Genomic DNA, 27,341 nt, shown 5'->3' with positions numbered 1-27,341 from the left:
CTTGTAGTGAGGTCACTATTTTTACGCCTCCACCACAAGGTGATTTTTTTGAGTAATCCTACCAACCAAATAATGGATTTTTTTTTTTTTTGTCAGCACCATACCAAATAATGGATTAGTATTGTTTTCAGACTTCGATGTCCTCTTACATTAACCTAAAAAGGTAATCAGTAAAATGCAGCCATGAAATAGAAGCAAAACAAAACTAATGTTAACACCTTCAGTTTGCTTTAAGGAAATTATTATTCAAATCTGAATCTTAACGATTCTTTGTAGGACTAAAAAAACTCATTTCTTTTCTTCCAACCACAATATATTTTTCTGGTTTGAACTGCAGTGGTTTACGTGAATGGAAAGAGTTTTCATTTTTTGAGTGAAGCTTAGTTTAGGTCTTGATACCATATGCGTTGATATTATATTTTCTATCTTGTATATGTAACATGTGTGTACATGTGTACAAGCGTTTTTGTGTACATATGTATAATATTATATATTATTTGTACAATATTATATATTATTTGTATACACATAATCATAATCGTGGATGTGTACTTAGTGTACACATGTTCGTGTACACGGGTACATTAGATGACTACGTGAATGTGTACATAATGTTAGTGTACGCATGTACATCTTAAAGAGATAGATTTGTCTGTGTAGGTATAAGGACAAAGAAGCGTGGTTTACGTGAATAAAAAAAGATTCTCGTTGTTGCGAATGAGACTTATTTTAGATTTTGATAGCATATGTGTTATATTTCTGATTTTGTTTATGTGACATACAATTATGGATGTGCACATGTACAATATTTGGTGTACACATGTACAATATTATATATTTGTACATCTTAAAGCCAAATAACGGTACACATTTTGAATCATGTCATATATTACTCAAATCTTATATATATATGAGATGTGATTTATTTTAATTTGGTTGTTGCCGAGATGACAAGATTATAGACTAGTAAAAGTACAAATCTCATTTAAAACTTCCACATGTAATGTTTTAGTACTATATATGTGTACATCGCTTTATATATCCACATGTACAAAAGAGTGTATGCGAACTGGATGTACATCAGTTTACATATCCACATGTACAAAAGGGCGTTCAGCCTTTCTTCTTTACATATTGTCCACCCTCAAGAATTTTTCATATGAAGATAAAAAAAGGAGTGTGTATGAACTGGCTGAATATGTGTAAAAATATAATTGAATTAAATTTTCTGCTATTGCAAATGTGTGGGACGTGTTAACAAACAAATATAACACATTCTAGCTCTATGTCATAACTCATAACGTAATTGCATAAAATAACAATGATTATATGACAAAACAACACTGATTATATCACAGGGGGCTAAAATAGAAATTTGAAATTTTGGGGACGGAATTGAAGAGTAATCTGCACGTTTAAAGAGTATTGAGGTCAAAATCAAAATGAAGCAAAAGTTGAGAGACTATACATGCAAAAATGCCAAAAATGCCAAAATAATGCAAAAGTTGAGGTATACATCACCTGTTACAGCACCATCAAAAATGTACCTTGATATATCTCAAAAGATAGACAAAATAATGTAAATAATAAATAAATATAATTTTTGGAAAATATAAACTGAAACAGTAAATTTTATTTTATAAAGAATATGCAAAACTTAGAAGTGAGAAGACTATGATGACTAGTACATGGACCCACTTTATTGTGGTTGTGGTCAAATTGCGTTAGAAAAAAAAGAATATATTAAATATAATAAATATATTGTCTTTAACTACAAGTTCATTTAGTTAGCTTTTAGGTAGAAAGTGAGTTTGGTTAGCAAGAACTACCCTAATAGTATAAACTGTTCTATAGTATAATAGAAACTTGGAAACTGTCTTTGAATGTAATTTTTTCGAAATAAAAAGGTAAATGTTAAAAGGTGAAAACAGGAAAGAGAAAGAAAAGCTAGTTTTAATTATATTTCTCCAACAAATATGAGAGTAAAACTTAGAGTGCTTTTTCCATTTTATCAAGTAGAGTAAAAGTTAAAAAATAACATTTAACTTGATTGGTAGCTTTTTAGCTGAATACAAAGTAAAACAAATTTAAAGTAAAAGTTTTTGACCAAGGTTAATTTAATTTAATACAAAATTTTAATTACATTTTAAATTTATTTAAATTTATTATAATAGTTCTGTTAAACAATAATATTTTTGAACATATTAAAATAATTTACCTATATATTATATATATCCAAATTCTAACTTACAAAGTAGTTAGTATTCTTAGTCATTAAAATTAAAATTGTGACTAAAAGATTTTTCAGATTAAAAAATGGTCAAAAATTGTTATGAAGATTGAAAGGAAAAATGTGTACGTGTAAAATAATTTATAGTTAAATTATCTTTATCAGAAATAAAACGGTTGAAAACAGTAATTAAACATGAACTGTTAAAGATAAAAGACTAAAAATAACAATTACATACTGCTTAGTTATATTATATGGACTTTGACCAAACTAAAAACCGTATGGATTTTAAATAATCGCTAGATTTTGACCCGCGCTTTGAAAGCGCAGGATTATTTTTTATTAACAAATTTATTAACCCGTCTATTTATTAACTAATATGTTAAGCGTGGCCGTTTGGTTTGCTCCATTTTATTATTTTCTGGTTTTTGATTTTAGTTCGGTTTAATGTTTTCATTTTTCGGTTTAAGATATAGAAACCGCTCAGTTTTTTATGATATTGAGTTTGGTTAGGGTGATTGAATATTTTGGTTTTCAGTTTGTTCGATATAATGATGTTAGAAACCCGTTAAATTTTAAGTACTTCAATTTTTGCATGGTTCATATTTTTCAGAAAATTTTGAGTTATCCGGCTAAAATCACATTTTTGAATAAAATATTCTTATACTATAAACCACCAATCTTATACAACGGGGGCTAATCTTTTAAAACTGATTTTGATTCACGTTTAACTTTTTTTTTCAACCTTCGTTTTAATATTTATATTTGAGAGTTAATTTATTTTTAAAATTTCTAATATATTTTTTTTATTTTTTATTTTGTATATACTTCAAAAAAACAAATTAGTTGTTGGGTTTTCAAATTATATTGATTATTTTTCAAATTAGTTTCAATTCTTAATATGCTTCTAAACTAATTATCTATTACATGAAGTTTGATGGTTGAAGGTGGCGGTTGAGGCTTGAAATTTTTATATTTTGGTTTTGTTTTCATTGAATAATGATTTCATTTCATGAGAACTTTGTTGTCGTTTATTCTTTTAGTTATTTGGTTTTCTTTCGATTAATAACTATGTTTACATTTCATTTGATTTTAAATGATCACGTTTGATGTTTTTTTTTGAATCGATTTTACTTATGCTTTGGTCATAAAATAAGTACAAATCAGATACTCTAAAATCAAAGAACCGACTTTACTTATGTTTTGATTACAAATTAGGTATAAATCAGATACTTTTAAACTAAAGAACCGATTGAGATCCGAACCCAAAATTACATTGGGTTATACCGGTTCTCTGATGATTTACTAATCTCGACCCGAACTCGATAGAACCCAAATATGGCTGATTTTGATAAACCTGAATAACCAAAACCCGATTAGACAAAGCCGAAATCCGATTGGACCCCGAATGCCCAAGCTTAAAAATATATATCATCATTTCAAATCACCTAAACAACTTTGAAACTCTTAGAAAATATCGTTTATTTTTAAGTTTTACTAAAATCACTCAAATAATTTCAAATTTCACCTAAATCCAACCAAAATTAAAATACTCTAAAATCTTCTAAAACCTTTAATTTAATACATTCCTCTTAGTTAGGGAAAAGATATGCTTAGTACGCTTATCTATGTATTAGAAACACTCTTATTTGTACATGTTTAGAATATACTATATAGTGGTAGTTAGATAATGATATTATATTTGTTAGTTATGTAACGTTTTAAATTTTTTGTGTTGATCACAAATTCTAAATCTCTTAAGATCTCTTAATATATTTTTTTAACAATAAATATTACAATAGCTGTATAGAATCATCGATTTAAAAATATTAATGATGAGAATTATTCGACATATATATACAAAATATGCCTAAGTATTGCATAAATCTCGGCAGAATCACTGGAGCTAATTTTCCTTTTGTTGGTGCATTACTTGAAACAGTTAACTGTTTTGAGAAGGAAACAATGCAGAGGAAGTGATGTTTCTTTCCAGCACCAACTTCTCACCTTCATGCCATTAAAAAAAAAATAGAGATGAGAAAAGGGTGTCAAATCAGACAAATGAAGAGGTTGATGCTGGAGTTTGAGAATAAGGAGTTTTACCTTGAAATTTACAAACACATCAACTCCATCAATCAGAGACGAACACTCTTCTGAGGAAATAAAATACCAGATCAATACAGCCTTATGTTTGGGCATTGTTTCTTTCAAAAGCTCCTTACACGAAATTCAAAACAAAAAACTTTCTATGACAAGACATAAATCAAGATAAACCTTAACAGTGAAAGAACTAACACCGTAAACCACACAAGGAAATAACAACTGAATAACAACGCTGATTGGAACATAGAATAGATCGAATACCTTTTGATATGCTAGGCAACACGAGTTCATCTGCCGGTGATTGACTCAGATAGAATTGCTCTTAAACTCTTATATGTCTGCATTTGTTTCCCTAATAATGTAAATCAGGTGGAAACCCAAAAAGATGTGTCTAGAAGAAAGAGCATACACAGACCTGAGACTTGAGAGCTTAATCAGCGAGAAAAAGAAAGATGAATCAGCTAAAAAAAGTCACAGAGAGAAAAGAGAAGAAGGTGAAGAGTAAAGTCTCCCTATTTCTCAATCTTGTTGCTAAGAGAGAAAAGAGACTATTTTTTAACTAATTGGTAGAACAATGGAAGAAAAAAAAAGAATGGAAGAACTCATGAGAATTTTTTTAAAGTTTTGGGAATCAACAAAGCTCCTTCATCGAATCCAAAAACTGAAAATAAATCTAATTCCTCCAACTATATTCACTACGCTGAAAGTAAAGGAAAGAAAATTAAATAAAAATTAATTTTTAGATTAAAAGATATTTAGTTGAATATTTCTATATAATTAAAAGTATAGGTTTTAAATAAAGTAGTGGCATGGTTCTGTAAATATTGTTGAAACAAAATGATACCTCAAAAAATGACCTTCTGTTTTAATAGTATTGATGGGATCAAGTCATATTTGAGGAAATATTATGGGGTTAGAATACTAATTGTACAACATTTTACCGGATTCTTTTTTCCAAAATGCAAGTAAATTTATTTTCAACAAAAATATATAGGGGGTGAAGTGACCCCCTCTCACACAGCTGCCTCCGCCTCTGTGATCCAGTCACACTTATCGATTTTTATTTTTTAAGTATGCAAATAAAGAAGAAACGAAAAAAATAGTATTATAAATAATTTTTATTCTCTTTCTCGATACAATGGAATTTGATAATATAGTACATTTTGTTTTTAAAAAAGAAATATATTTCTTTAGCACTACATATCATATGTAAAAGTTGTAATTGCCGGCCATAATTGATCGCCCACAACAAATTCTCTAATAAAATAAGAAATGTTAAGATGTATTTTAAGTGGCGCACATGCTGACAGGCTGACACTATGGTCAGTGTCGAGATGGGCTGAATATTACTACGCATGTAAGAGCATTGCAATGAGAATCCTTAAAAAAAAGTTTTTAGAGAAAAAATAATTAAATAATCAGTAGATCCCATCAAAAGCAAATGATTTAGAGGGCAACTGGTTTTCCCGCTACCACTCACAAACGCAGCTTTTACGGTTGGTAGCAGTTGTCGACAGTTTGCAACAATCACTCAAATCGCTCTAAACCGCTCTGAATCTCATAAATTCAAAAGCTGGCTCCAGCTAGCATTTGCGGTTGCGGACGGTTGCGGAAGGGTAAATTTTTTTTCTTTTTCTCAAAAACAATATATATACAAAAGTAAAAATATTTAATAAAAATTTAAAAATTGATATTATGAAAATATTAAAATATATCTATTATGTTTTAATTAATATTATAAAATTGTATAGTAAAAAAAATTTCAATAAATTTTTAAAAAATTAAAATTATAACTTTCTAAATCTAAATTTTATATTTATTATAATATTATGATTTTTGATATTTTTATAATTATATTAAATGAAAATATTGTTAATTTATTATTTGATTGTTACCGTATTTGGTAGTTAGTCAGTCATAAGTCACCCGCAAACGCACTAATTTTCAACCGCAGTACCAGTCGTACAAATCTCTTAAAACCGCTAAAAACCGCAACAGCCCGCATCCACAAACTCCCGCAACCGCAACCGCTGCATTTGAACTAGTCAGACCCTTAATCCTTAAAATCCATAAATAAAGACTATTTCTTAGTGAATCCTTGCACTATTTGTGGGCCCCCACGACATGTGGCGATCCGTGATTGGTTGATATTTTTTTTATCTAAATAAAATAATAATAAAATCAAAATACATTTTTTCTAAGAACTCCTCTTTGGGTAACACCATTGCGGGTGTGCTCTAAGACGGCACAAATTTCTTAAACCTTTCTTGAAAACGGACCGCGAGCACATCTTCTTAAAAACATTTATAGTCTTTTCCCCGCATTTTCAGCTCTCTTTCGATTTGTTCCATACATGGCCAAAGATCGGTCATGGAAATTAAGGGGCTATGTACAATTTAGATTAAAATGTTAATAAATTTTGGTTTTAATATTTTGGAGTTTTAAACTTATATTATTAATTCTTAAAAAATTGGGATCGTATGTCAATGTTTGATGTAGCTATGTCGAGTCTGGTTCTATACATGGCTACATAATCGTTTTATAAGTTTTTGATGGTTAACACTTAAACAATTAAGAAACAAGAGAATTTAATATCAATCAATAGCTAAATCTTACAACAAATTAACAAACTTCTAATCATTTTTATGAATCTTATTTCACTCGAGTCCAACTTTTGAAACACAACACTAAACAATATCGATCAGTAGTTTTCTGGCATGCTCTGGCATTCGATCTCCGTGTGTGTTGGCGCCGGAGATCTCTCCCTCCTCTCAGTTTTTCAGTTTTCCTTTGTCTCGCTCCCTTACTTAGCCTTGTCGCCGATATGTCCAAATCTCTGGTGAAACTTTGAAGCTGGAACCCTAGATATTCCTCGGGGCTGATTGATCTGGTGGTTAAAGTTCATTTATGGAGCTTCGACAAGGCGGCAGTGGTCGTAAGGCAAATGGAGTTGGCTTTTGAAGATGAGGTTTCGACGAATCGTCGTTTTCCTCTTTGTAGATCAGTTGTTGTCCTTGGCAATGGTAGCAAGGGTAGGTATTGAATCTCTTCTTCGGTTTTCTCCTTGTTTTGTTATTATGAAGTTTTTTTTGATGCGGAGAGGATTTATTTGCTCTTCTTCAACTGAGGCTTGGTGTCTTATCTCGGAATAAGGTCCAGTTGAAGCTCAAGGGAGACGTATGTTACTCACTGTTGGTGTGTTCACGGTGGTTTGTGGTGGTCATGTGGCTGTCATGACCCTGTCATTCTTCCTGGGTAGCTTACAACTTGCGGATTTGTTCTGTCGTTTATCGTAGAGGAAATTTCTCTCTGGCGGTATCTCTCCGTTTGCTCGTGATCCTCATGTTTGATCTCAAGTTTCTCCAGCTTTTCATGTAAGGCGTGTCTCTTCTTCTCCAAATCGCGTTTGCTCGTGCTCCTCATGTTTGGTCTCAAGTTGCTCCAACCTTTCGCGAAAGGCGTGTTTTTTCATCTTCATCTCTTCAGTGGGTCGAAATTAGTTTCGCAAAGTGAATTGGATTACGTTCTCTAGTTACAACTAAGATGTCGTGTAGCAGCTCGAATTTAGTTAGTCTGGCCTGTTTGCGACTTGGAGACTTGGGTACAAAATGGTATTTCCAGTTTCAAGGAGTTCATTTGATTCCTTGACAGGTTTTTCTGTGTTTTTTACCAGGTTATGAAGACTCTTGAAACTGAGGAGCCACCATTGTATTATGTACTTGTTTGGAGGTAATGCAATTCGTTTGTTATCTTGACTAGCGAAGTTATTGCATTCCTCACCCGATTGTCCGGTGTCTTTTCGTAGATCGAGTCGGTTACAATGATGATGACGTCATCGAGATCCAACTGCTCCGGCATGAAGAAAATAAGACCGCAGCAATCTCTTTTTCTTGAGAAACTGCTGGCAACAATCATGTTAATTTTACTTTTTCGGATTACTCCTACTACGGCTGAAAACGTTGAACGAATATGTGGAAGCCAAAACTGGCTAATAAATTGCGCATGTTAGGTTTGTGTAAAGAGGTTTAGTTGGAGAAGATCTAAGGGTTGTTTTTTTCAGATTCAAAGTTATAACTGACGTAGGATTCCCGGTTCAGACCGATTTTTATAATTATAATATATAATAACAAAAAAACACTAACATACATAAGTAAAAGATATAGAGAAGACATATCATGCATACTATTTTATTTCGTTTTCAGTAAATGTGGTATTTTAACATTTTACACCTGGCTGAAAGATGTAATATTCGTCGGTCTGATTCTAGTGTGTAACAAACAGAAGAAAAACACATGTATGAACAAAAACTCTATTATGCAATTGCAAAACAAAGTTAATCTAATACTATAAAGAAGACTTTGTCTCTCTCCTTAGAGAGACACGTCATCAAATCGTTTCTTCTGGATGCGACACGTGTCATGATAACCAATCCGCTGCGTTTCATTAATAGATGTGTGCAATCCGTTTGGGCCGGGCTTCGTGTGAACTTCTTACAGACCAGTCCGTTTATCATCTCAGCCAGCATGAAACGCCGTGTTTTCCTTAAGGGTTAGATCCTGTGTTCTTCTTCACCTCTCCGGAGCTCATGGCGATGAGAGTTTCTCAATCGATCTTTCATCTTCTTCCTCATACGAAACGATACCAGTTACCGAATTCTCTTAAAACCCTCAATTAATCTATCACCCACTATCCATATTCAATGCGGGGTCTTATTCTGAAAGGCGGTTTAAGTTCAACTATAAAAAGGTAAGAATCATTCGCTCATTCGTCCTAAACTAACCAGTAAACTAAATATGTGAGCTATGGCTAACGTTTTGGTCTTCCTCTCCGATCAGCAGACGGGCCGATCCTACTCCACTGTTCAAGTCCGGTTGCTCCGTTTCTGGGAGGCCAGGAATGTCCGCCGTGGTGGAGAGCTCATGGGAGTTGATATGCTCCTGCTGGATTCTCAGGTCTCTTATTTAACTCCGCCTTTTGTTCTCCTGAATCCATATTACAAAAAGGTCAGTCTCATGCCTTGAAATTTATCATTTCAATCTTCTCGATCATTTATAGAGCTAAGCATATGATTCACTGATTCGCTTTTCGTTGTCGCATGATTTCTTCGGGGTTAAGATCAGGTAATTAACGGAAGGTGAGAGATAAAGATGGCTACAGGAAAGGATCAAATGCAAGGTTCGTCTGCATCTATTAAGTGTGACAGAAAGAGTAAGGATGACGTGGTATATTGGAAGTGTATCAATGATGAAACAGTCATCTACATGAGCTATGGTTCTGTTTTTGACCATCCAATATATCCACTGCATTTGGTAATACTTGCTTATTTTTCCAGCTTTCAAATGTAATCCTTGATTTTATTGTGCTGAGCTTTTGTATGCCTTTAGATACAGTGTTTTGGCCTTGCAAGTTGTAAGAAGGAGGTGTACGATCGATCAAGGGGTGAATGAAGTTGCTCTCTCTGTTGTTAGTGGGGTTCTTTGTAAGGCATGTTACTGAAACGATAGAGCTGAAGAAAGATTTAACAGTTAAGGTACAAGATTTTCATTTCAAAAACACTGTGCTTGCATTCGCTGATGGAAAGCTTTATTTTCTTTTGGTTATTGTAATCTGGCGGCTGGGGTTCATGTTTGGTTTTAAACATGTTTATGACATCACATGAACAATTTTTCAATCAAACCTTGAGAAAGATCCACAAAAGAAGGTAAATGGCTCAGACTTTCATGTACATTGCCTACTATCGAGTGTCTCTTTAATCATCCATGTTTATCTGTTAATTTTAATTTGTTGATGTACTTACCAACCAAGAAAGCCATGAATAAAACTTAAATCTGGATTTTCACTTTGCAGAAGAATGTGGATCCTCAACGGCATGGTGGTGAGTGCACATGAAGTAGCTTAAGCAGTGATATACTTAGGAGGATCCATTGTGGTATTTGAAGGTTAGAATGCTGCAATTTACCATTGTGGCATATGGACAATGAGATATGGAAGTAATTCGGATAACACAAGTACACATACACACTCTTCCTTTTCCTGTTCGTAGGAGTGTGTATTGAAGAAAGAAGCACTCCATTACATTTAATAACACAAGTACACATACACACCGCCTATATAATAAATTGTGTTCTATACACAAAGTAGATGTCTGATTATGTGTTTGTGTGACACTGAGATTCTCATTATGATGATCAGTTGAGATGATGTTCAAGTTTCTTTGTAACACTTTGAATTTATCTTGGGTAAGAAATATATAATAGATATTAAAAGAATAATATTATGATTCTATTTATCTTTGTTGTTGAATGGAAACAAAAAAGTGGACATGATTCTTGAGAATTGAGTCATTTTCTTATGACAATTACACCATACACTACTATAGATTTCAATTGCGACAACCCTTGCAGTGATATGTTCGGAGGCGGGAGGCAGATGTGTTTCTTCCTAGAGACCATCACCGCACATGTTCAGGTTGCTTTAGGCAGATGCACTGTTGAAGAAGGACCAGTGCCAACAACGGAGCATACAGTCAAGAAGGCTTTATGATACTGCTATTTACTCGCATGCTTTTGATATCTATTAGCTGCTATATTTTCAAATTATTCGAACAATAGTGCTACCTTAAACATATTCCAATCATATTGTTTTTTAAAGCTAATTTTGGTCAATTTGTAACACAATAAAAGCCAACATTTTTAAAACCTAAAACAATGTTTCTTCCTCCAACAGTCGTATCAGGTTAACCCAACAAGATACATAACCACCCATCACTCCGGACTCTGCAAGGATATACATCGAGTTTTAAAAAGTTACTGATCTCAAATACACGAGTTTGGCAAATAATCAGCCGTTTTCCCCCTTACATATTCACATCTCATTCTCCAAAATGTTACTAATAACTAAATAATTAAGATCCTCATTACAAAAACAGAGTCAGAGACTGGACCAAAGAAATCATTTTTGTGTTCACTGAATATAAATAGTTGACGAATTCTCAATACAAATTGGAACCAAGACGTTGTTGTATCGTAGCATTTTGGTAAGTTAAAACGAGTCTTTGGAAAGCAACGCAAGAATCGTAGTCAAAATACAGCTTATTTATACACATTTGTAAACACTCTTTTCCTATATTTCAGAAACTTTATCTATTTTCAGCACTTTAATTAAATACAATTTTCCTTACATAAGCTTTATAACTATTTAAAACATTATTTGATTTCAAAAATTATCTTTAGAAACTAATTATATGTCTTTTGTTTATTAAATACTTAAATGGATATTTTAATAAATTAAAAACCGCTTTTTCATCAAAAATCTAAACGAATAGTAGATTTAATAAATTTCTATTACTAATATTTCAAATAAGAATCTTATACTAAATTATATTAATTTAAATATGTGTATAAGATTAATATATATGAATCTATAATAAAGAAAAGAAATAATTGTATTCAATAACAAAACACAATCAATATAGTAAATATATAATTAAATATTGTAAAGATTATATATTATAAGCTAGACAGTAATATTTATTTTAATAACATGGTTAACTTTGTTTTAATATATGATAATACATATAATATTCTAACAAAGATGTATATGTATAAAGAGTAACAATAGTTTCATACTTTTCTATTTAACTATCTTAAAATATTTTTAGTTATAATGAATAATTTATTTTTTTATATCGTGAAATCCTTAGATTTTTAAAATGTATAAAAAAATAAAAATAAGTTTTTTTTACAATTTTATAATAATTAGACAAGTATAATTTCTAATATGAACAGTTAAAATTGCTGTAAAATATATGAACTTTAGTACTATTTTTAGTTAAAAGTAAATTAAAATTTTAAAATAAATTGACCGAAAAACATTTAAAATAAATTTGTATTATTTGTTTTTTACTTGGTCACATGCCCGTAGGGCGGGTTTACCCTAGTTTTTTATATTTTGTAGTTTTATATAAACACCAAAAGTACATTTATTTCACTGCTCTCTTTAAGAAGAAAACCCAATCATTTTACTACTGTAAAGCAAAAGTAAAATAGTAACAGTTTTGATCCAAAACAAATAGTTACATTTAATTTAACACGGATAACGTGTACAGTGCAACAAAATAAACGTGAAAAATCAACCTACACAAAAGAAGAAATACACGTGAAAAAATTTATCACGATATAACTAACCAAAAATAAAAATATCACGAGAAACCATTATCTCTACATTTCTAGTATGGTTTGTATGAGAGTTAGTTGCGTAGACGAAAGTTTTGACTAAGACGCGCAGAAATATAACTTACCAAAAGAGGAAACGATTCCTACTTATCCGGAATGCTCAATGTCCAAAATAACCTTTAGACTTAAATGGATACTAAATAACTTTGAGGTTAAAACAGACAAAAGTGTAGAATCTCTACTAATAAAAGGGACCTTTTGAGGCTCCATAGGACGTCTACATCAGCGAAAAAAAATTCTCCCAAAAGATGACACGTGGCATAAAATATAGTTTTACATTGTAAACATACAGCATTAAAAAATGAAAAAACTACATTAAACATATGTAAGATTACTATTTTTCACTTAAAAAAAAAGATGGCTTATCTCCATAATGTAACACTACCGTTTTATAAAAAAAAAACAAAAAACATTATATATAATTTCGAAAATAATAATTATATGTAAAACATACAATATAAAAATGGAAATACTACAATAAACATAAATATGTTTGACTATTTGTCCAAGTTCTTCTATTAAACATTGCCGTTTTACATTAAAAATAGAAAAATACGTAAAAATTTAAACATCTATCTTAAAATATAAAATATAGACATTAACTAAATATAAAGTATAAAAAAGAGAAATACTCAATATATAAAAAAAATAATAAGTAAATATTATAAATATATAAATATACGAATTATATATACAATAATAAGTAAATGCACAATTTTTTAAAAATGAAAAGAGTATATTAAATATTAAACATCTATCTTAAAATGTAAAATATAGATATTAAGTAAATAGAAAATATAAGAAAAAGAAATAAACAACTTAAAAACAATGAAAAAAGTATATTAAGATTTAAACATCTATCTTAAAATGTAAAATATAGATATTACGCAAATAGAAAGTATAAGAAAAGGAAATACACAATTTAAAAAAATGGAAAAAGTACATTAGTATTTAAACATCTATCTTAAAATGTAAATCAATCTTAAAATATAAAATTATTAGTAAATAGAAAGTATAAGAAATAAAAATACACAATATAAAGAAAAATAAATAATAAGTAAATATATAATATAATCTAGAAAGATGACACGTGACATTAAACATATGTAAGATAACTATTTTCACTTAAAAAAAAAGACGGCTTATCTCCATAATGTAACATTACCGTTTTATAAAAAAAACAAAAACATTATATATAATTTCAAAAATAATAAATATATGTAAAACATACAACATAAAAATGGAAATACTACAATAAACATAAATATGTTTGACTATTTGTTCAAGTTCTTCTATTAAACATTGTCGTTTTACATTAAAAATAGAAAAATACGTAAAGATTTAAACATCTATCTTAAAATATAAAATATAGACATTAACTAAATATAAAGTATAAAAAAGAGAAATACTCAATATATAAAAAAAAAATAAGTAAATATTATAAATATACGAATTATATATACAATAATAAGTAAATGCACATTTTTTTAAAAATGGAAAGAGTATATTAAATATTAAACATCTATCTTAAAATGTAAAATATAGATATTAAGTAAATAGAAAATATAAGAAAAAGAAATACACAACTTAAAAACAATGAAAAAAGTATATTAAGATTTAAACATCTATCTTAAAATGTAAAATATAGATATTACGCAAATAGAAAGTATAAGAAAAAGAAATACACAATTTAAAAAAATGGAAAAAGTACATTAGTATTTAAACATCTATCTTAAAATGTAAATCAATCTTAAAATATAAAATTATTAGTAAATAGAAAGTATAAGAAATAAAAATACACAATATAAAGAAAAATAAATAATAAGTAAATATATAATATAATCTCGAAAGATGACACGTGGCATAAAATATAGTTTTACATTTTAATATTACTTATTTTTGAAAATTATAAAAAATATGTAAACATACAGCATAAAAAAATGGAAAAACTACATTAAACATATGTAAGATTACTATTTTTCACTTAAAAAAAGACGGCTTATCTCCATCATGTAACATTACCGTTTTATAAAAACAACAAAAAACATTATATATAATTTTAAAAATAATAAATATATGTAAAACATACAACATAAAAATGGAAATACTACATTAAACATATGTAAGATTACCATTTTACATTTTTATTTTAAGAAAATAATATGTAAACATACAACATAAAAAATGAAAAAACTACATTAAACATATGTAAGATTACCATTTTTCACTAAAAAAAAAGACGGCTTATCTCCATAATGTAACATTACTATTTTGTAAAAAAGAAAATTATATATAATTTCGAAAATAATAAATAATATGTAAACATACACCATAAAAAATGGAAATACTACATTAAACATATGTAAAATTACCATTTTACATTTAAAAATAAAAATAATATGTAAACATACAACATAAAAAAATGGAAAAACTACATTAAACATATGTAAGATTACCATTGTTCACTAAAAAAACGGGTTATCTTCATAATGTAACATTACCATTTTATTAAAAAAAGAAAAAAAAACATAAATCTAACTATTTGACTATTTATCCAAGTTCTTCTATTAAACATTGCCGTTTTACATTAAAAATGGAAAAATACGTAAAGATTTAAACATCTATCTTAAAATATAAAATATAGACATTAACTAAATATAAAGTATAAGAAAGAGAAATACTCAATATATAGAAAAATAAATAATAAGTAAATATTATAAATATATAAATATACGAATTATATATACAATAATAAGTAAATGCACAATTTTTAAAAAATGGAAAGAGTACATTAAATATTAAACATCTATCTTAAAATGTAAAATATAGATATTAAGTAAATAGAAAGTATAAGAAAAGGAAATACACAATTTAAAAAATGGAAAAAATACATTAGTATTTAAACATCTATCTTAAAATGTAAATCAATCTTAAAATATAAAATTATTAGTAAATAGAAATTATAGGAAATAGAAATACACAATATAAAGAAAAATAAATAATAAGTAAATATATAATATAAGTGAATACCAAATTTAAAAAATGGGAAATTACATTAAGATTTAAAAATATATATTAAAATTTAAAATTTAGATATTACGTAAATAGAAAGTATAACAAATGGAAATATACAATTTAAAAAAATGGAAAACGTACATTAAGATTTAAACATCTATCTTAAAATGTAAAATAGAGATATTAAGTAAATTAAAAGTACAAGAAATGGAAATACATATACATGAAAATAAATAATAAGTAAATAATGTAAATATATAATATATGAATTATATATGTAATAATAAGTAAATACACAATTTTTTTAAAAATGGAAAAAGTTCATCAAGCATTAAACATCTATCTTAAAATGTAAAATATATAATATAAGTAAATACACAATTTAAAAATGGAAAAAGTACATTAATATTTAAATATCTATTTAAAAATATAAAATATAGATATTACGTAAATAAAAATATAAGAAATGGAAATAAACATTTTAAAAAATGGAAAAAGTACATTAAGATTTAAGCATCTATCTTAAAATGTACTTCTATCTTAAAATGGTAGTAAATTATATAAAAATGGAAATACCACATTAAACAAAAAAAATGTATAGTTTTACATCAAAAAAGTCCCTATAAAACTCATTATTCCATCCACATCAATCTCACACTATTAAGGAAAATTTCAAAGCACTCGAGCAAAAAAATAGTTTCACTATCAACTCTTGCCGTCCCAAAAACCTTTAATGACCTTGAATGAGATTTTTTTATAACAACAAACTTTTTGTTATGTGGATTCATTGTTGGGAAACCCGCAACTTCCAAAAGCCAAACTTATTCATGGGAATTGAATTGTTTTTCATAGACTCAAAGGTATTCTTACAAATTTAAATTAATCTAATCCATAATTTTATTGTTAATATTCATACTAACTCTTTTATGATCAAACCATTTCAGTTAATAACCATTCAAACGTTTATCCCGAAACACTTCCTTCCTCGCCGAATCAAGTATTGGTTCATATTGGTTTAGTATTGTTTTTGGTTTACTAACCGGTTTAGGATGGTCCTATTGTAAATATAATTTAAGTTGGTTTAGCATATATTATGTTTAAAATAACTTAAATTAAATAATAATAATATTATGCTTAAAATATAATTTTAGAGTCTTTTCAAATATAGTTTACAGAACATTATAGGTGATGAATTTAATTTATTAAATTCGTTTATTACTTAAAACTAAGTTTTTTAAAAAACGTACTGAGTTATAAATTTCAATGATGGATTGGTGAGTATAACATGAAGACAAAAATATAAATATCTGATTTTCAAGATAAGAAATTCAGCTTTTATTCAGATACTCAATATATAATATCTTAAATTATTTTTTTAAAAATATACATAATTTATATATTTAGATTAATCTTCCAAACTTAAACTATTATATTATATATGAATAATGTTTTTAAATAAAAATAATTTCTGATTTAAAATAAAAATAAAAACAACAAATGTTTATTTTCAAATAATGAATGTAATTTACATTATAATATCATTTAACAAGTATTAGATACGTTTTGATATATCATTATTTTCTATTTCCAGAAAACAATAAATTGTTAAACATCAATATCATCTAGGTTAAGTATACGAACAACAAAAATTCAAACATCACAAAAAATATTTACATAACCATTATAATACAATAATTTAATCAAAAATACAATTAAAAAATATTAAAAAGAATAGTTATATACTTAATATTTGAAAATAAAAGATATTTTTGCTAAAATTATACTTACCTGGCCAAGGAGATCGACCATCATTTTACGGATCGATCGAATGTTGAGCATGTGGTCGATCCAAAAATACTCTGCAGTTTAATAAAATCTCTAAAACATTTATTCCAACACTCAAAAGATAGTTTTGTTAAATATGATAACTAGATAGCCAATAAAATTACAAAAAAATATTTAAATAGTAAAAAATATGTTAATTTAACGTGTTAAAATTTAAAAATAAATTTTAATTATGACATGCATTTTAACATTTATATAAATATAAATAATTTAACAACTTCAATTAGAAAAAAAATAAAAATCCCGGGCGTAGCCCGGGTTAATCCCTAGTCTTATATGAAAGCATCGTAAATAACATTTCCCAACAAAGTAATTTTAGAAAAAACAATTTTCATTTTTCATCTTCTTTCCATATAATTTTGTTTTCTAAGTCACCTGAGAACCGCCTCGCTCACCGGCGGCGTTACGAGCCATGGCTTCGGTGACAGTTGCCAATTTCTGCAGATTCAGTTTAACGACAGTATCAGCGAACATTCTTGTATCGTCTTCCGAGTTCCCTTCCGGCATATCCACGACGTACGACTCGAGCACCACCGTCCATACCCGTCTCTCCTTCTCGAACCTGTGCACCGTCGTCACCGACTTGTAATTCACCAGCCTATGCTCTCCTCCGATGATGCTGAACCCCGTCACTCGCCTCTCGTCGTCGAGTATATCGAGCCTCTCCGTCGACGTGTTCGCCGGCAATCCACTGATCACGATCACGTCGCGCGTGCATCCAACACGCATCTCGAATCCTTCCTCGACGGAGCAGGATTTGATGAAGTGTTTGTAGGTCTGCGGTTTGTCGAACTGACGGACGACTGACCAGACGATCTCCGGCGGCGCGTTGATTCGCTGCGCGTGGAGCGAGGAGCAGCTTCCTGGACCGAGCTGGTAAGTGTGGAACTCGGCGATGGATTGTGCGAGGGCGGATCGTTCTTCCTGAGTTAACTCCGAAGGCATGGTGATGGTTCTTTCTTGTGTGTTTATACAAATCAATCTATGAGATACATGCAAAAGAAGAATCACATCTGAAATAAGATCAACGAAGAAGACAGTAAGTGGAACTAGGTTTATGAAGACAGAAGTAGATCTAGGTTTATGAAGCGCTTACCAGAACAGAAGAGCATAAAGGACTTAAGGAGTAATAAATACACTTTTATTTTATTTACTGTTACGACTCTCTCCCCTAAAAATGGTATCTCAACGTACAGTTTGATTTAATAATTTTAGATTTAGATCTCTTAACAGCTAATTAAATGAGAAATGTTTGACGTTAACGATGTTAATCATTAAAGTAGGTGAGTGCTATAACATATCGATCTTCTAATTGGCTCACCATCATTAACTTCCATATCAACAAGAATATGTATTTTTTATTCATTCTTTGTTTTATTTTCTGTGTGGAATATAAAATTTGTTACTACTACTTTTTAGTGAAATAATAAATGCCGATTTCTTTTATGTCGTCGTTCAATAACCAAGTTGGCAACTTGCAAAAATTAATCAAGTTGGCAACTTGCACCAGCATCACCTTTGCCATAGTTAGAAGAAATCGATTTTTAAAGTATGTAAATAGAATGTAAAAAATATAGGGAGTATGCAAATAGAAAATAAAAGATAATATATAGTCCAAATAAATATCTTTGTATGAGTTATCTAGCCGATGTCCAACTAATATTGTACTCCTACGCTAAATTTTCTAATGAGACCTCGACCCGATGGATGAATGAAATTTGATAATATATTATTATGTGTACAAATAATAAAATAATAATAATAATAAAATATTATAAGTTGTAATTGCCGTCCATAATGGTTTGCATGATGGATTGCCCACAACAAATTCTCTAATAAAAAATAAAAAGAAGAACAAATTATGAGATGTATTTATGTGGGACACAGGCTGACACTAGTCACTGTCAAATCAAGGTGGGCTGAATATTACTACGCATGTAAACATGGCACGAACTTTTTAAACCTTTTTTGAAAATGGAACGAGAGCCCATCCTCGTAAAAACACTTCTACATAGTTTTCTTTTCGCATTTTCAGCTCTTTTCTTTATATTCGCTCCCTACAACATGGCTACATAATAGTTTTACAACACTTTTTTACAACTGAGTTCATATCGATCAGTAGCTGAATCTTGCAATAAAATAAACAAACTTCTAACCTTTTCTCTATTGAAACTTTCTTACAAACACAACACTAACACATACAAAAGTAAAAGCTAAAGAGAAGATTTACCATCGGTTTTGTTTCATGACGTGGTGTTTTATTTATTGTTTTCTTGTAATAAGTTGTAAACAACATTGTGAAAAATCAAAAATGGTATAATATTAACATTTTTATAAAAAAAAAAGAGTGGTATTTTAAACATTTTACTCATGACTGAAAATTCAAAATTGTATTACTCAACCAGGAAACGAAGCAAACATATAATTACCAAGAATTATGGTAAAGGAAAGCTCTAGGCTCCCACGAGATAACTTCAACCCACCATTACCATCTTCGTTTCCATAGCTCTCCCTGCTTGATAAATTCAAATCTATTACTCAACCAGGAAATGAAGATAACTTGTAAAATAAGTAAACAGAAATCCTAACCTCTCCTCGCTATCCCGTACAACTGTGGTCAAATCAATCGGTCTTGAAGAGGACCTGCTGGTGCTAAGTAGTGAAAGGATACAGAACCGATCGAGAAGAATCACAATGAAGAAGAGTAGAAGAATGATCACTCTGAAAGCCTGCGTCGATGAAGATTTACGCGGTTGATGACCAGGGCCGACTCAATACTATCAGAGTTCTAGGGCAAATTTTTTTTTTTACTTTCCAATATATAAATTTATAAATAGATAATGTTTATTTTTTAAAAAAAAATTAATTAGTAATATTTTGTATATTTTGTAATGAAAATAAAACTATATACATATTAAATAATTTTGGATCTTTTTCAATTTTATCTATAATTTTATATATATAAAAATAGAGATTTATAAAAAATGATTAGACCCTTAATTATTATTATACAGGGAGACACGGGTTTCGACCCGGCGCGATCGTACCGCTTGTCTCCTCCCGTGAGCCGGCCCTGCTGATGACGGAGGTGATACGATTTCTTGGCCATTTGAGTTTTATCTAGAAGTTTTCAAGAACTGTAGAGAATCTGATGAATAAAAAGAAAAAACGTTACAATGAAAACATGCATTTGAAGATGATGGAAGCTATGAACATCCGTGTACTTATTAACCACGATATTAGTAGAGAGAATAGGGTAGACCAATAATTTAATTTTATCAACTCATCTCCCGTCAACTCATTATCTATATGGACTATTGTATCAACTTTCATGCTAAATATAGTTTGAAAAGAAGTTAAGAAAAAAAAACTGTAAATTGCAGAGACCCTATCTGTAATTTCAAGAAATTTTAAGAACTGTAGGCAAGAATGGTTAAATAAACTAGTTAATTCAATTCAATTTTAAAAATAAATTACGTTTAGTTTCCCTTGTGGCTATTTAAGGAGTTAGGCATTTCCTATACTAAGATGAATTATATATATCTTAAATTTTTCACCTAATTGCATAGTTATTAAGTTCTTATAGCAATATAGCATAGGGATTTTCTTTCTTAATTATTTTCTAGTTTTGAGCTACTTGCGGTTAGTTAGTTAATTAATTTTTAGAACCATTATTGTTTGGTAGTTTACTGTTTAGCTCTTAGAGCATTTCCAACCCAAGACTTCATTTTTAGAGAAGCAAAACCTCAAAATGAGGATTTGAGGATTGATTACTCCAATCATGAATCTTCAAAAAATCTTTAAAAAATTATTTATTTGCATTATAGTCCTTGACATTAACAAAAGTTACTAATATTAATGAAAAAAATAACTATAAGGACCAAAAAAAATAAAAGATAGTTTTGAGGTTGTAAATAGTGAAATCTCAAATTTAAAATTTTACTATTCACAACTTTAAAATTTAAAAAATTTAAAATTTTGAGGTTGTGTTAAAATGACACAAAACCTTAAAATTTGAAGATTTGAGATTGGGTTGGAGATGCTCTAAGTGAGGTTTATATTGTTGTCGAGTCGTCATCATTTCACTCGTAAATAAATCCTACATTGGTTTGTTCACGACCAAATTTATTTCATGGTGTTCTCATGCAATGAATCGTAACCCTTTAGTGAGGTTTGTGGGATAAAGATGGCCTTCGACTCTCCGATTCAAGATATTTTAGGTTAATAAAAAAAAAGTAATAAGATAGTAGTATTTTGTTATAACTTAGTTATATAAATACATTTTTAGTTCTAAAAAAAAATTAATATTATTGAAACAAAAGCACAAAGTTGGACACAATTTGTTTCTAGGTGGGTTATTTTTTTATAAAAAACTATACATTATAAAAAACTAGGGTCGGCCCGCCCTACGGGCGAGATATACTTTACTTGTGATCTAGATTATTATTTTTATATGATTTTGTAGTTTGTTTTCAGGTTTGCATTTGCAAAAAATATGTATGATAATGATTTGTATTTATCTTTTAGAAATTTTTAGATTAGGAAGGATTATATGTGATAGAATATATCTTTGAGAAGAAGTTATAAGAAAAGTTGACAAAAGTGAATCGAAAAATAAATAACACATTTAAGATTAAATATTAAATTCTACATCGTTGATTTTAGGATTTTAGAAATATATATCATGGCCAAGTTAAATATACCGCAAAAAATATATAACACCAAAGCTAAATAACTTATAAACAAAAAATTTAATTAAAATAAAATAAAAATACACATAAATACAAATAAACAAATAAGATATTATCCAAAATTATTATATTTTGGTCTTTTAAAAATATTCATTCCATATTTGAATATATGTGGTTTCATTAAGATAAAATAATTTAACTCAATGGAAAACTTAATTGCCATACATTACATAATTTTTACAATGACTGATTTCATAAATAAAATTAAAAATTATAATCATAAAATTAAATTAAATTAAATCAATGTATTTTTTTTGAAAGAGAGTTTATTTAAACATCAGGTGCATATAAAATATATGCATGAAAATTAACATTCTGTTGGTCAAATCCCCCTATGGATCCACACTCTGTCGCAGCTTGGATCAATCAGCCTCGTGCTTCATCAATTGCTCTTGCCTCCTCAGTCATGAAGCTCTACTTTCAGTCGGCAGTGTACGTCATCTGGAAGGAGCGCAATGCCCGAGTGTTCACCGCTACATCAACGCCAGCAGCAGTCATCAGTTCATCCCTTGACAGGATGATGTGTGACCGCCTCTTATTGTACCCGGCAAGATCTTCTTCCACCTCTCTGCTACTATTTTACTTATCATATATTAGGCCTCCTTGAGGCTCTTTCTCTTTTCTTTAAGCTGGGTTGTGGTTGTGTGTGTGTTTCTTTATTTTGTAATAAGTTGTTTAACAACAACATTGTAAAATATTCAGAAAATGGTAAGCTTAACATTTTACCAAAAAAAAAAAAAAAAAATCTGTGACTAAGCAAGTGCTGGAACACACATGGTGTAAAATATGTGACTAAGCAACATTTTATCTATGTGATTTGTACGTGTTTTTATATAAACTTAAAAATAAGCCAGTGCTGGAACTCGCACGGTGTAAAATATATGATTTCATTAAATATTTTTTTATAGGATTATGTGTTCCTCTATAAACTTGTCATTTTATTAACAATAAATAAGTAATGGAACAATCAAAAGATTCCAATATTACATAACAAATTTATTAAATATTTTCTAAAAATAACAGCAAGTGCCTCCAGGAACTTATATGACATCAGCCAGAGCGCTCGTTTTCTCCAATGTTCCTGTAAAGTTCACATAATTTCAGATCAATTACCGCACATATTTAATGGGAGGAAACTCAGCCAAATGGAGAAACAACCTAAACCCATCTCATCCATGATTGTATTGGGAACACATGTGGCTCTAATTTCAATAGGATTGTCACAACGACAGCAGTTTTCTGTGCAGGCTCGTGAGTCTTCTTCCATTGTGAACTACCAGTCTACCACTTTGTCAAGCAAGCGGTTATAACTCTCAACTTCTTCGTGTATGTCTCCAGTCACCTGATGATATCATACATGAGTATGAAAAGAATAACATCAAAATGGTATTGTCTTTATGGCTAGACTTGTCAGAAAGCAATAGACTATAGCTCAAGATTCAATAAGGGTTACACATACAAATCCTTGTTGATATACTCTTAAGAATTCAGATCCGTTCCCAACCTTTAACACCAGAAGCCAATTCATAATCAAGAATTACAGATTATAAAACATTTATAGATCCTAATGTCGATGTTTGTAGATATGAAAAGAGAATACTCACTTTAGAAATTAAACTCTGTCATGCAGACTCTCCAGTGATTCATCATCGCCCGTTCACTTGTACCATGAGAATACGAAGAGGAAGCCTTTAAGCGGCCTTCCTCAAGTCCATCAAGACCATCGAAGAGAAACGTCTTGAGACACGATTCTCCCTGGAAAACAGAACCATTTGTTTATTAATCAAATTATTAGTTTGGAGACACATAAATCAAAATTTTGATAACTCTTAATCCGAACTATATTGTTAATCTCCTCTCTGATGTTCAACACCTAGAAAAAAAATTCTTCAGTTACGGATATTCATTTAGTGTCAGAGTTTAATGGTGGTTTGCAAAATAATAGCCTGAAACGGTGGTCAATTGAAGTCAGTATCAATAAACAGAAAGCAGCTCACCGGAATTATTTGAATACACAACAATCAAGATCTGAAGAATAAACTTACATTTACATCTCCCCACCACGCCTTCCAGAACCACATCAACTTAACCTCGACAACAGAGGAACACCTGCCGGACTTCAATTCGGAGAAAAACTCTCAAATTAGCCATATCACGGAATATAAATGTACTAAAAGAGATATATAAGAGATGATGATTTCGAGAGCAGAAATACTGACCAATTTATACTCGCAATACACCGCCTCACTGATGTAAATCACACATTCAAGACCCCGTCCTGGTTGATTGAATTAATATGATTAATCACATAACTCGTGCGGTTTCAGAGATAGTGAGGAAGATAAGAAGACGCCATAGAACAAAGTAGAGGCCGATCCTAAAATTTCCATTTTTTATTGTCGACACAATTAGGATACACTTTATTGGGCTTTCGGGCTGCATGTACTTCTAAATACAGACCCTTCTGATTTCTTAGCCCAAGTACACATTGAAATGTATGCGTAAAGAAGAAGCCGAAATAACCTGAATACATTACTTAATGAAACGGTGTGTTTAAAGGCAATGGACACGTGTCAGATCTTTAGGAAACGACTTTTCTAGCTGGAATCCTAGGTGGCAGCATAGGAGAGAAGCAAACCCTTTTATATATATATAGATTTGTCTAACCTTTAATATTTCTAACTAATCACCAATAAATATAGGTGAATTTGAATATCACCTCTTAAAAGTATGTAAAGACTTACTAAAATATGTAAACAAAACACGGCTTAGATAATCAAAAGTTTAGAGAATTAGGTGTCGTAACCATTTTTGCAATTAAAAAATGCGGTTAATTTCGGCAAAAACTGCATCATGGATTAAATATTGAGTTTATTTGTAAAATAACCTAAAGAAAGGGAAAATTTGATTTGCAGAGAGAGAGGATAGAGAGATAGGAAAAGAAAGTAGAAGGAGGGAAAGATTTTTGATAATTAGTGAATTTATGTTTTTTATGGTTATGTGGATTAATTTCCTTTAAATATTCATGTAACACTCCAACCGCTTCTGTTAGTGGTTTCTACATCCGTGCACTTGCCCTGTAGGCTTATCACATAGCCAATGGTCAGTATTAATTAATTTTTAGAATACTCGAAAGACTTGCTATTAATTCTACAAACACCACATATTTTTCATGTTTTACCCCCATTCATACAATATCAAGAATCATTTTTCAATAGGCCATCTATTCTTCCACTAATCCAACTCAATGGTTAACTTAATTGACCAAAAGAAATAAATTTACTTTGCTGACATACTTGTCCAAGTCAATTCAACATACACTACCATATATCGATGTTACAATTTAGTTGTGGAACTGAGGAGACAGTGTTGTGAAGCCTCGTGTTGCGTACATAACAAATCCCGAGTATAGTTCCATGGCCAACAAGTCTTCCAAGAGTTTATGGGATAAAGTCAGATACAACCCCTGCCGAATAGATTAAGCCATTTAAGTGTTGAATGCGAAGCCCCGAATTCACTCACTTCAGATCAGAAGAATAAATTAATGATCTCTAGATTCGCATAATTGTCACAAATTCAACAATTTATTTTGATTCTGAGTATCTAGCTAGCAAGTACAGTACTCCTTATTGGAAGTCGGTCTAGGTGAGTAACCCACATTATAAAGGCATGTTTGGAAATCGAACCTTTGAACTGTCAAGACAATGGAAGTCCAAAACTGGTAGTATCTTTTTTTCTCAACTGGTAGTATTTTCAAGTATATTTTTGAGTTACAAACATGTCGAGAACATGTTCGGTTTTGAAATTGGTCGTAGCATTCTAAATGATATATACACAGGCTTTTTTCATCATCATCATTATCATCATATGTATGAGAAAAGGGCGTTGTCTTATGTTTCCTTTGATCTTCTTCTTCTACGCCTTTTTCTGGCTAATTAGAGTTGGAGTCACAGAGAGTACATCGATGTGAAATATAGTCGCCATTGAGATGAAATCATTAAGATCTACCAAGGATTGTAGCTCTCCAAGAGCAATCCCAGCCTCTGCCACAAAACCAAACACATTACACTTTGAAAATAATCATGCTCACTGAAACAGTACGATCAAAACAAGATAGATGACTTCTCATACCGGACAGTGACATACATCAGGAAACAAATCGATGAATGTAGCGAGGAAGAAGCTGTGGTAAGGAACATCAACAATTGGAGAAGCATTTGAGGTAACTCAGGTGACTGATGTTTTTCAATCTGGTTAGTACGTCAAGTTACCACTAATTCATTTTACATCCCATAAATCTGTCAGTAATCATTAATTAATTTACAATGTAAAAAGGTTTTTATTTACGTCATCCAAAAGTAAAACATTAATTCTTATGTTTACAAAGTTAGATATACTCTGAAACATCGTCTAATCAATGTCGATGATTTGAGGGAAAAAAAACACTTTAAAATTTAAAAATTTGACAAATCTGAGAGGAACAAATGCATGAGAAGGTGAGGTGAGGCAGATGTGGATGTGGTGTTCTTTTTTTGTTTTAATGCAAACTGATGTGTTGTTCTATATTCTTTTGTTGCACAAGAAAAGACAACATACTGATGCGTTATCTTTCAAACCCACTAGGCAAAAGAGAGACTTCCAGCCATACAGGACTACCAGCCTCTTATAGAGCAAATCAGAAGACGCATTAGCCATTGGACAAACCGCTTCCTATCAATGGCCGGGCGACTCCAACTAATTGCTTCGGTTCTTATGAGCATTGCAAATTTCTGGATGTCATCTTTTATCTTACCGGGAAAGTGCATTAAAGAAGTTAACAGCATCTGCTCTGCTTTCCTGTGGTCAGGCCCTACGCTAAGCTCGAAAAAAGCAAAAATTTCTTGGGATATAGTGTGCCTCCCTAAACGAGAGGGAGGGTTGGGGCTTCGTCCCTTGAAAGAGGCCAACATGGTAAGCAGTTTGAAGCTCATATGGCGTCTAACATCCCAGCAGGCGTCCCTATGGGTTAAATGGGTTCATACCTATCTGCTACGCAATGGTAACTTCTGGTCTATTAAAGAGAATACATCTTTAGGTTCATGGATATGGCGTAAACTGTTGAAATATAGAGACAAGGCCAAGGTTTTCCACAGAATGGAGGTTAGGAATGGTAAATCAACGTCC

The 27,341-nt window shown here is 30.3% G+C and overlaps 1 protein-coding gene and 3 long non-coding RNA genes across 8 annotated transcripts; all 4 read right to left on the bottom strand.

Moving 5' to 3' along the window:
• Positions 1-3,983: 3,983 nt before the first annotated feature.
• LOC106360844 lies at positions 3,984-6,387 on the bottom strand. Its single transcript, XR_001272842.3, has 4 exons — positions 4,749-6,387; positions 4,595-4,671; positions 4,334-4,447; positions 3,984-4,237 (listed from the first exon to the last, which is right to left on the bottom strand). It is a non-coding gene; the product is annotated as an uncharacterized LOC106360844 (long non-coding RNA).
• Positions 6,388-10,947: 4,560 nt separating this feature from the next.
• Positions 10,948-18,756, bottom strand: LOC106360843 (abscisic acid receptor PYR1). Of its 2 annotated transcripts, XM_048738709.1 has the most exons (4): positions 18,524-18,756; positions 17,803-18,440; positions 17,371-17,441; positions 10,948-11,109 (listed from the first exon to the last, which is right to left on the bottom strand). In XM_048738709.1, exons 1-3 carry the CDS (start codon positions 18,537-18,539, stop codon positions 17,391-17,393), a joined length of 705 nt encoding a protein of 234 aa, XP_048594666.1. In that variant the 5' UTR covers positions 18,540-18,756; the 3' UTR covers positions 10,948-11,109; positions 17,371-17,390. The 2 variants fall into 2 exon arrangements, 1 of the variants encoding a protein (XP_048594666.1); XR_007315757.1 differs by lacking the exon at positions 17,371-17,441 and having other exon boundaries at positions 10,948-12,745; positions 17,701-18,440; positions 18,524-18,755.
• Positions 18,757-23,095: 4,339 nt separating this feature from the next.
• LOC106405481 lies at positions 23,096-24,558 on the bottom strand. Of its 4 annotated transcripts, XR_007315756.1 has the most exons (6): positions 24,398-24,557; positions 24,224-24,295; positions 23,783-23,933; positions 23,638-23,682; positions 23,337-23,520; positions 23,096-23,259 (listed from the first exon to the last, which is right to left on the bottom strand). It is a non-coding gene; the product is annotated as an uncharacterized LOC106405481 (long non-coding RNA). The 4 variants fall into 4 exon arrangements; XR_007315754.1 differs by having other exon boundaries at positions 23,096-23,520; positions 24,398-24,558; XR_007315755.1 differs by lacking the exon at positions 23,638-23,682 and having other exon boundaries at positions 24,398-24,553.
• A 1,345-nt stretch (positions 24,559-25,903) lies between these two features.
• LOC111205685 lies at positions 25,904-26,813 on the bottom strand. Its single transcript, XR_002658214.2, has 2 exons — positions 26,310-26,813; positions 25,904-26,221 (listed from the first exon to the last, which is right to left on the bottom strand). It is a non-coding gene; the product is annotated as an uncharacterized LOC111205685 (long non-coding RNA).
• Positions 26,814-27,341: the final 528 nt, after the last annotated feature.

This window comes from Brassica napus, chromosome A8 (genome assembly GCF_020379485.1).
Source record: "Brassica napus cultivar Da-Ae chromosome A8, Da-Ae, whole genome shotgun sequence".
NCBI classification, from domain to species: domain Eukaryota; kingdom Viridiplantae; phylum Streptophyta; class Magnoliopsida; order Brassicales; family Brassicaceae; genus Brassica; species Brassica napus.
The sequence above is the reverse complement of the archived record's forward strand: the minus strand, read 5'-3'. Positions and strand labels throughout refer to the sequence as shown.